Source organism: Periplaneta americana, chromosome 6 (assembly GCF_040183065.1).
Source record: "Periplaneta americana isolate PAMFEO1 chromosome 6, P.americana_PAMFEO1_priV1, whole genome shotgun sequence".
Classification (NCBI taxonomy): Eukaryota; Metazoa; Arthropoda; class Insecta; order Blattodea; family Blattidae; genus Periplaneta; species Periplaneta americana.
In genome coordinates, this window is record NC_091122.1 from 40,967,566 (window position 1) to 40,977,951 (window position 10,386).

At 38.9% G+C, this 10,386-nt stretch overlaps 1 protein-coding gene across 2 annotated transcripts in view; it reads left to right on the forward strand.

Annotated features, from left to right (window-relative positions):
• LOC138701267 (solute carrier family 35 member G1) overlaps positions 1-10,386 on the forward strand; it is a 241,617-nt gene that overhangs the window by 218,662 nt on the left and 12,569 nt on the right. For both annotated transcript variants that reach the window (XM_069827985.1, XM_069827984.1), the window contains one exon: positions 7,178-7,576. In XM_069827985.1, coding sequence (XP_069684086.1) covers positions 7,184-7,576 — 393 coding nt within the window. In that variant the 5' untranslated portion in view covers positions 7,178-7,183. The remainder of the gene's footprint in view (positions 1-7,177; positions 7,577-10,386) is intronic.

A 10,386-nucleotide genomic window follows, 5' to 3' on the forward strand; every position in this document is an offset into this window, starting at 1 on the left:
ATCCATATTACTCAATTTCTCAAGATTTGGAGAAACTGTATTAGTACAAGCTATGCGTAGAACTGCCGTTTGAGATTTGTTTATTTTCGTAATAGAAAATAAATGTTCACATCTAAAGTGGAACCAAATAAACACAAAACTTTCTCACACAGATTATGCAGATTGGGAAAGTGTCCTCTTGGGAATCCGTCATAAAACTGCACAAGACTCGACCTTGCTTCTCTCGATCATATCGCATGTCAATCAATTCACACTATAATGAAGGGGGGACGTTATCAATAATGAGCTGGAATCAAAACATGTAGCAAAAATACGCAAATCCATTTCCAGCCAATCTAAATCGTGGAACCTTGAAATAAATTCCTCTAATAGACCGGATAGAATACATGCGTACATTTCGAAATTTTCATTGTTCAAAATTCTATGCGCTTAGATAAGGATGGAAAATGATACATTTCGCCCTTTTGCTTTTGACGTATCCATAACAGCAATTTCTCCTTGAAAGCTGCAATTCTATCAGTAAATTGTGTATTAAGAATTTCTTTTCCATGAAGTCCTAAATTTAGCTCATTTAAAAGCTGTAAGATCTGTTATAGCTGCTGGCACACTACAGCGCTCGCACTTGGAATTCCCCGTGCTCACGGAGGGCAAATGCACTCAAACGCCCATCGCTGCTCTATACAAACATTACAAGAACAACTACATATTGAACCTATAAGTATCCTCTGTGCACCCTAATAATAATAATAATAATAATAATAATAATAAACTAATAAGTATAGCTCTTGTATTTAAAACTCTTACTTTAGCTTTTTCACTTCTATACTCAATCTTTTAAAAATTATTCTGTTAACTCCATTGACTACTTTTCGCAGTTTCCTATCGTGTCCGACTACACAACATTTATAATTCCATATCCGTTAGAGCTTTGACTTTCTCTTCCCATCTAATTTTAACTCTAAAAAGAAATTTTCCTAATTTATGCAGACTGCTGGCGTTAAGGGGACCATTCATTTTTTATAAGCTACTATAGCGTTTATTTGTAGAAATTTTTTATCCACCCAACTGTGTCTCACATCATTCGTTGCCTGACACTTTAACGCAATATGCATTGCTTCTTCCGCTAGCCCACGCAAAGGACATTTATCCTTCTCTACGTTCCCTCTCTTATTCTTGAGCCTCCAGATACCTAATCTCCACCATGCCATTCCTGTTCTCTCTTCCCTTGAATTTAGTCTAATATATTCTTCCTGTTAAAACTGTTTAACCTCCCTATAGTATTTCAGTGATTTTAAGTTAAATGAAAAAGATGCAGTAAAATAATAATAATAATAAAGGTAAAAAGGTAAAGGTATCCCCGTAACATGCCATGAAGGCACTTAGGGGGCATGGAGGTAGAGCCCCATGCTTTCCATGACCTCGGCATTAGAATGAGGTGGTGTAGTCGGCACCACGCTCTGACCGCCTTTTACCCCCGGGAAAGACCCCGGTACTCAATTTTATAGGAGGCTGAGTGAACCTCGGGGCCGTACTGAAAGTTTGGCAACGAGAAAAAAATCCTGTTACCACCTGGGATCGAACCCCGGACCTTCCAGTCCGTAGCCAGCTGCTCTACCAACTGAGCTACATAATAATAATAATAATAATAATAATAATAATAATAATAATAATAATATCATCTGTGATGCGACAGCCCATGAAGGGCCAACGCCGACCAGACGACTGCTGGCCTCACATTCACATGCCTCAGCAGAGGTGAACGATCATCAAACTAGAACGTGGGTGACGTGTGGTCAGCACAATGATCTGCTCAGTCGTTATAGCTGGTTTACGAAACCGGATTTCGCTACCTGTCGTACGATACTGGTTGGACACTGGTCCCATATACTGGCCGACATGTAATAAGAAAATACATTATAGATCTGGCACACGCACATCCAGCGGTTGGAAAATAGAAAATTTACCAAATACGAGTACAAATCACAGTACAAACTTACAGGATCCTGAGACATTGGCAGGTCAAGAAAAAGGTAGGAAGATAACTTTTGAAGCAAATCGGGGCACTGAACCCAGCTTGTAGATGATATTATTATTCTTATTATTATTATTATTATTATTATTATTATTATTATTATTATTACATTTTTAACGGTCAAATAGTCTTATTATTAGACTATTTACGAAATAATATTCTCTATGACCACAACTATATAGGCCTACAAAAATAGAAATAAGCACTTAACACAAAATATGATCTTATCTAAATCCATTGTTCATTCTGTTTACTCGCTTTTCATTAGGTTAATTTGTAGCATGTTCACTTTTCATTTTTCTCTTTTTAGTTGCAGCAGAAGTATTGATTAGATTAGTCTTTTGCAGGGAAGAAAATTCAACAATTTTTATATATAATTGCAATTAAATATAAATATATTTTCAGCAAACAGTGTTTAATAATTCAGTAACCATATCTTACCGCCTTAGCTCAGTTGGGTCCACGTCTGTGGAGTAACAGCGCGTCTGGCCGCGAAGCCAGGTGGCCCGGTCAGGGTAAGTTACCTGGTTCCGGAGTTTTCCCCAACCCAATATGAGCAAATACTGGGTAACTTTCGGTGCTGGATCCCGGACTCATTTCACCGGCATTATAACCTTCATCTCATTCAGACGCTAAATAACCTAAGATGTTGATAAAGCATCGTAAAATAATCTACTAAAAAAAGGTCAGTTGGCAAAGCACTTCCTTACGACGACTGCGGATCCGAGTTCGAAGACCGGCGATGGTGAAGCCGTTTTGTGTTTGAGAAAGTTCACCCCCCCCCCCTCGTTTGCCTGCATCTTTCCATTGTCAACTTCCATTTCAATATTCATTTTCATTATTTCAGTAGCTTAATCAAAAACGGTGTCGGCGTGATGTATTATGGCTGACGTACACTGTGAGGATGCGTAGTAGGCTAAGCTTTAGAAAGGAGATGAAAGGAATTCTAGTGGGACTTCACCGGAATCTTAAGCCTACATGGCTGAATTGACGGATGGCACTACATAACTGATTCACGATATCTACAAAGAAAGTAAAGTTTGGTTTTCAATACTCATTCCTAAGTATAGGAAGAGGCTGCGGTGCTTGCCTTCGGGCTCCTCTTCCCTACAAAAAACTATGTTAATGACTATCTTTCTACATTTCGTAATATCATACAAGTTATAATGGTCATTATTTATGTATAATAGAAGTTATATTCATGTTCATTTGTCTCGCCCCCCCCCTCGCGTCCTGGACTACTGCTCCTTTAACTTCTTAACTAAATACAGCCATGATAATGCATGGATAATGACGATGTAAATTGTTCCGACTATAGTAATAAGTGCTTGTTGTGTATCTATCATTTTTATGCCCTCTGTGGAACTATCTAGATTTCATCTCATTTTCATTTTTCTATTTTTCAAGCTAAAAGTTTAGCCTCGACAGACATTCACTGGCTCTCCCTTCCTACGCAAGTGGGCGGTGTTGGTCACATCCGGTAGGCAATTCTCCCCTCAGTAAAACTTGAAACTTTTATTTATTTTAATCACCTTTGCATAATAAATGTAGGTCTACATTGAGATAAAAATAGCAGTATTATATGTGACATAATCATACTAAAAGTGAGTTGTTTTACTTAAAATACTGTATAGACCTGAATTGTAAGTACCTATTTCTGTATCACATACCATACATTCCTTTTTAATTTGCCTTTATTTCCTTGGCTCTTATTAACAATAGCTTATTTCGAAGAATTTGCTCGTAAAATTCCTTGCATGTGTAATCTAGGTTCTATTTACATTATAACATAGCGGTCACATCCAACTTGTTTCGTTCTTTTGACTATTGAACATTCACTAATGAGCAAACGTGCTCAAAATTAGCATTATGAGCTAGTACAGGTATACTGAAGATATACCAACACAAAATTGACAAATCTGAGATTTGGTTTGGTGAAGCACATAATGTAAGAGTACCATCTTTCATGGCATAAATTGCTTTGACATTCTTCGTTATGGCTTTGCATATCTTGTTGAGCAATTTTTAGTGATGTCCACTGGTAAAATTTGCGTCATTTATTGAAAGAAGATAAATACCGTAAACTGGGGTTACTTTGAACACAGAGGAAACTCTGACCATTTTTTTTTTTTTTTTTTTTTTTTTTCCAGAAAATCATATTTAGGTTTCTACATGCTGCATTTGTTATAGATGGAGGTAAATTATCATAAAATCATTCTCATGCCAAATTTACCTCCATCTATAACAAGTGCAGCATGTAGAAGCCTAAATAGGATTTTCTGAAAAAATGGTCAAAGTTTCCTCTGTGTTCAAAGTAACCCCAGTTTACGGTACAGAACATTTCGGGCGTCAGTACATGACGCATGACAATCTTACGTACAGTCAATTTCTTATTGTAATTAAAAACACACTTATTTTGAAAAGACCTACAGTCGATCTTTAGGCCTAAAATCTACATTTTTCAGTTATAGAGTAAATATTTTACACAAGTCTTCCTAGACCACGTCTTTGACTTTCGGTGTTGGAGCCCGGACTCATTTCACCAGCATTATCACCTTCATCTCATTCAGACGCTAAATAACCTAGATGTTGATAAAGTGTCGTAAAATAACCTACTAAAAAATAAAAAGTAAAATAAAAAAACCACGTTTTTGACGTAGAACACGACTTCTGTCTTTGAGACTTGGGGACGCAAGGCCTAAAGGACCTAAAAGAAAATTTGTGACTATTTATAAGTGCTTTTAGGTCACATGCTGTAGGTAATTTTTACGCTTGTTAGGAATATGGCAAGACATCGCTGTCCTTTGGAGTTGTAATAATAATAGAATACTGATAATAACAGAATTCCACGTGATCTTCGTAAATCTTCCGGAAAGAGATGATAGAAAACTTTCGCTGCTATTATAACAGATAGCTGGATTAGTTCCAAGAGCGTTTTGGATACCAACCAGGTGCGTTGTCGTGAGATTAATTCGCTCCATTTGTACCCGAAAGGAACGATAGTGAATTGTAAAGCGTATCCTATTCGAATAGTAGGGAATTCCCGATTCCCGACGGTACTGAATTTCACTCAGATCGTGTGACGAGAACGTTAGGCATGCGGTGGCGCCGAGACATCGCGGCGGGAGTTGGGGGAGTGAAGGGGGCATCCCTGCCGTGACTCGCGTAATGCACGGCGAGACTCTTTGGATACGGCACTCGGCAGGCACTCCTCTGTCTGATCAAGCACTGGTGTTGACTACCCAAGGTACAGATCTTTGCATCATTATCATTCTAATTTCTTTCTGTCTCTTTTCTTCTTTACTATTTTCCGTTTCCTTTCTCTTTTCCTCCCTCTCTTTCTCTATGCCTTTCTTCCACTTATTTTTCTCCCTTCCTCTGTTCCTTCCTTTCTCTTTCATTCTCGATTTCTTCCTTCTATTCGTTAGTTTCTTCTTTCTCCTGTTCTTTCTTTCTTCCCCTCTTATTCCCGCTTCCTCTCTTCCACTCATTTGCTTTTTCCCTTCTCTATTATTTCTTTCTTCCTTTCTTTCTCATTTCCGCTCCCTTTCTTCCGCTTGTTTGCTTTCTCTTTTCCCCTGTTCTTTCTTCCTCTCTTATTCTCGCTTCCTGTCTTCCACTCATTTGCTTTTTCCCTTCCCCTATTATTTATTTCTTCCTTTCTCTCTCATTCCCGCTCCCTTTCTTCCACTTGTTTGCTTTCTCTTTTCCCTTGTTCTTCCTTTCTCTCTCATTCCCGCTTTCTTTCTTCCACTCATTTGCTTTCTCCCTTCTCATGTTCTTTCTTCCTTCCTATCTGTCTCATTCCCGCTTTCTTCCACTTATTCGCTTTCTCCCTTCTCTTGTTCTTTCTTTCTTCCACTTGTTTGCTTTCTTCTTTCCCTTGTTCTTTTTTTCTTCCTTTCTCTCTTATTCTCGCTTCCTTTCTTCCACTTGTTTGCTTTCTCCCTTCCATTGTACCTTTCTTCCTTCCTCTCTCATTCCCGCTTTCTTTCTTCCATTCGTTTTCTCCCTTCTTTTGTTCTTTCTTTCATAATCTCTCATTCCCGCTTTCTTTCACTCGTTTGTTTTCTTCCTTTCCCTCTCATTCTCACTTTCTTTTTTCTACTCATTTGCTTTCTCCCATCCTTTGTTCTTTCTTTCTTCCTTTCTCTCTCATTCCTGCTTGCTTTCTCTTTTCCCCTGATCCTTTGTTTCTTCCTTTCTCTCATTTTCGTTTTTTTTCTTCTATTAATTTGCGTCCTAACTTCCCTTGTTTCTTTCTTTCTTCCTCTCTCACTTCAGCTTTTTTCTTCCACTCGTTTACTTTCTCCCTTCCCCTTTTCTTTCTGTCTCCCCTTTTCTGCTTCTTCCTTTCTATCTCTTTCCTGTTTCCTTTCTTACTTTCACTCATTTATTTTCTCCCTTCCTCTGTCTTTGCCTGCTCTTTTCTTCTTTCCTCTCTCTTTTTCTTTCTTTCTCTCATTTTCTCTTGTTTTCTTTCTGTCTTTCATCCTATTCTTCCTTACTTCTTTCCTTTCTTCTTCATTCCCATTTTCTTTCCCGTTCGTTTAGTTTTCTTCCTTTCTTTATTCCTGTTACCTTGTATACCTTTCATTTTCCTTTTCTTTTGCCTTCCTCCTTTCAGCTTCCTTTCTTCCTGTCTTTCTTTTATCTTTATTCACCACCTTTTCTTTCTCCCTTTCCCCTCCTTTCATTCTCTTTCTCTCTCTTTACCATTTCCTTTCTCCCATTCTATCCCTTTCCTTCTTTCTTCTTTCCACACAACACTTTCTTTTTTCATCTTTATTTTTCATTTTGATTTTCTGGATTTTTTTCTGCCACAATCCTTTTCTGTACCGGCTTATTTTTTTACTACGTATTTCTTATATCTGTCATTTATTTATTGTTTTCATGAAAGTATATACCGTGTTTCCACTCTTTATTTAATTTAAATACATTTGTATGTTTTCCCACATAAGTTTTGGTCTACTATGTGGTCAGAAAACATGATTTTAACTTTTGTTCTACTTATGAAAACTTATTTATCATCATCGTCGTCGTCGTCGTCGTCGTCGTCGTGGTTGTTGTTGTTGTTGTAGAACAAGAACAACTTTGGACAAGATGTCTCTGACATTAAAATTTGTCATATTTGTTATGTTGCAGTGTGGGATGCCGGAGCAGCTGGAATTGCAGCAGCTTGTGGAGACAGGAGGCAGCAGACTCGACGATGTGGAGCGAGGTGGCGGAGGCAGCACCACCGTGGCAGTCAGCAGATGCCGTCCTTGCCCATACCTTGGTCTGCTGCTGGCTACCTTGTCGTCTCTCTTCTTCTCCCTCTGTTCGGTGATAGTCAAGTGGCTGGTAGATGTGCATCCCATGGAACTGGCAGCATGTCGCTTTGTGGGTGTCCTTCTACCAGCTCTGCCCATCGTCCTGTGGCGCAAAGAACGTCCTTTTCCACGAGGCAGGCGGATAATGCTCCTCCTCCGCTCATTTGTTGGCACCACTGGCCTCATGCTCAGCTTCTACGCCTTCCGCCATATGCCTCTGGCTGATGCCTCGGTAAATTTGTTTGTCAAATCTTTGAAACTTGTAATTCAGTCTAGGACATTGATGGTAAGTTATATTTCGACTCTGATGGTACAAGACACTAAATTAAAAGGTCAAAGTAATCGAAGATTGGTCATCTTCTACAAGAATACAGAGTTGTCTGATGATACACTCATCATTATAAATGTAAGTTCTCTGTCAGTATAGCTGGCACCAGCGTTTTTGGCATGTGTCCTAGATATATAGTGCCCATTTTGTGAGCATGTTGCTAGTGCATCTGAGAATTGTGCCACTTCCTATACACGTCACATCAACCATTGTCCAAACACAGTTGTCAGACTGACTGCGGCAAATGTAAAACACTAGCACTTAACGTTCCCATTACTTATTTCACACGCCAAAAACGATGATGTGGACTATAACTACAGAGCTTCCAATATCGAGTGCCCTGACTCTCCTGCAAATATAGTATGTGGGAAATCCATCCACGATTCTCAATACTCAGGTAATTGGACTGATGCTGTAATTACAACACATTGCCTGGTACTCAGGTGATCAGCTATAGGCCTACCTATCGCAGTGTGGAAAAACGTATGAATATCTTTGCTAAGTGTAGGTGATATCGTAATGTAGATTTAAATTTGTGAGAAAATTGCCTGGTGTAAATGGCCCAAGCAAGTCAATAATAAAGGTATTTCATAGGAACCTTTGCACTACTGCTTCGGTGTCGAACAAGAAAGTAATCACAGGAAGGGATATTTTAACAGAATAGAAATTGGACGAAATTGAATCATCATTAAAAATAATTCCAAGAAAATCTATCAGTGATCTAGCAGCACAATGTGCAGTTTCATGTGAATCTGCACATACAGCAACAAAATTACTGAAAATACGACCGAATAAAATTTCAGTGATTCAAAGACAAATTAATCCCAACGGCAGTGCTGTTTTGTAACTGCTTTTTGCAATCTGTACATGGCAGGATTGTCCACTTGGAACTGACAGACACACTAAAACACACCCTAACCAAATACTCAACACACAGATCAATTTCAGAACACACACAGTATTTGACACAACTCTTCATCACACGAACGCACCCACACAACAGGCAGCGAAGTTGAGATGACGCCGAGACACAGAAGGCTCTGAGGATGGTGTCAAGTAGCACCGAAACAGCTATAAGCCGCACATGCTTACATAATTAACACGAGTAAGATCGCCATTTAATCAGTTATTTATATTCAAGTGTTAAAAGTAGTGTACGAAAGATTCAACATGGATGATATTTTTTATTAACAAAGTATGGCAGCCACTGGCGTGGCTCATTCGGTTAAGGCGCTTGCCTGTCAGTCTGAAGTTATGTTCGGGCATGGGTTCGATCCCTGCTTGGACTGATTATCTGGTTGGGTTTTTTCCGAGGTTTTCCCCAAGCGTAATGTGAATGCAAGGTAATCTATGGCGAATCCTCGGCCTCATCTCGCCAAATATCATCTCACTGTCACAAATCTCATCAACGCTAAATAACATAGTAGTTGATACAGTGTCGTTAAATAACCAACTAAAATAAAAAAAAAAACAAATTATGGCTACATTTTTTGGGAAATGCCTGTTATTATTCAGTTGAGAAACTTTTGTCATCCAGTCTGCTGTCAAAAAATCTGAAAGTTACAATTTATAAAACAGTTACATTACCGGTTGTTCTGTATGGCTGTGAAACTTGGACTCTCACTTTGAGAGAGGAACAGAGTTTGAGGGTTTTTGAGAATAAGGTTCTTAGGAAAATATTTGGGGCTAAGAGGGATGAAGTTTCGGAGAATGGAGAAAGTTACACAACACAGAACTGCACGCATTGTTTCCGTCACCTGACATAATTAGGAACATTAAATCCAGACGTTTGAGATGGGCAGGGCATATAGCACGTATGGGCGAATCCAGAAATGCATATAGAGTGTTAGTTGGGAGGCCAGAGGGGAAAAGACCTTTAGGGAGGCCGAGACGTAGATGGGAAGATAATATTAAAATGGATTTGAGGGAGGTGGGATATGATGGTAGAGACTGGATTAATCTTGCTCAGGATAGGGACCAATGGCGGGCTTATGTGAGGGCGGCAATGAACCTCCGGGTTCCTTAAAAGCCAGTAAGTAAGTACAGCTAGGTACATTTTTTGGATTATGTAAATTTCCAAAACAATCATTACTGGAATTCAGAAGTACTTCATCAGTTACATGAGCGCCATTACATGATACTTATAACATTATACAAGAACATTATATTGAAGCACTGTGAAACTTGTGTACGAGCAGATGGACATCATTTCGAACATTTTTTTATAACTTAAGGTAAGATCAGACATTGTGATAGAATTTAATTACACTTTTAATCCTGTAGCTTAATCACAAGACTGAAGACTGATCTCTGTTTGCGTATTTCACTGTGAAGGTGTATCCCATTACATTGGACGTAAGGCTAACAACAGGCTGGGAAATGACCAGACATGTTGGGGGCGCTCGAGATTGGAAACCCTGTGTTAATCAGTGGATTGAGTTTTATTCCAAATAATGAAAGCAAAGATTTCTACCACTCCCACTGTAACAATATGCTTTTTTTTAGTCCTGTGTTTGAATTCTACATTGTCTAAAGCAGTAATGTACAACACTTGCATGGGACAAGTGTCTTGTCATTAAGCATAGGCTGCATAGGTATGCGGGCATGAAGGAAGGGGTGAGGAATACAATCATTGTGTGAGCAAAGTAAACACAAGCATATTATGCATCAGCAGTAAACCTCGATTAATATGCTTGCATTGGAGCAAGTAGGTC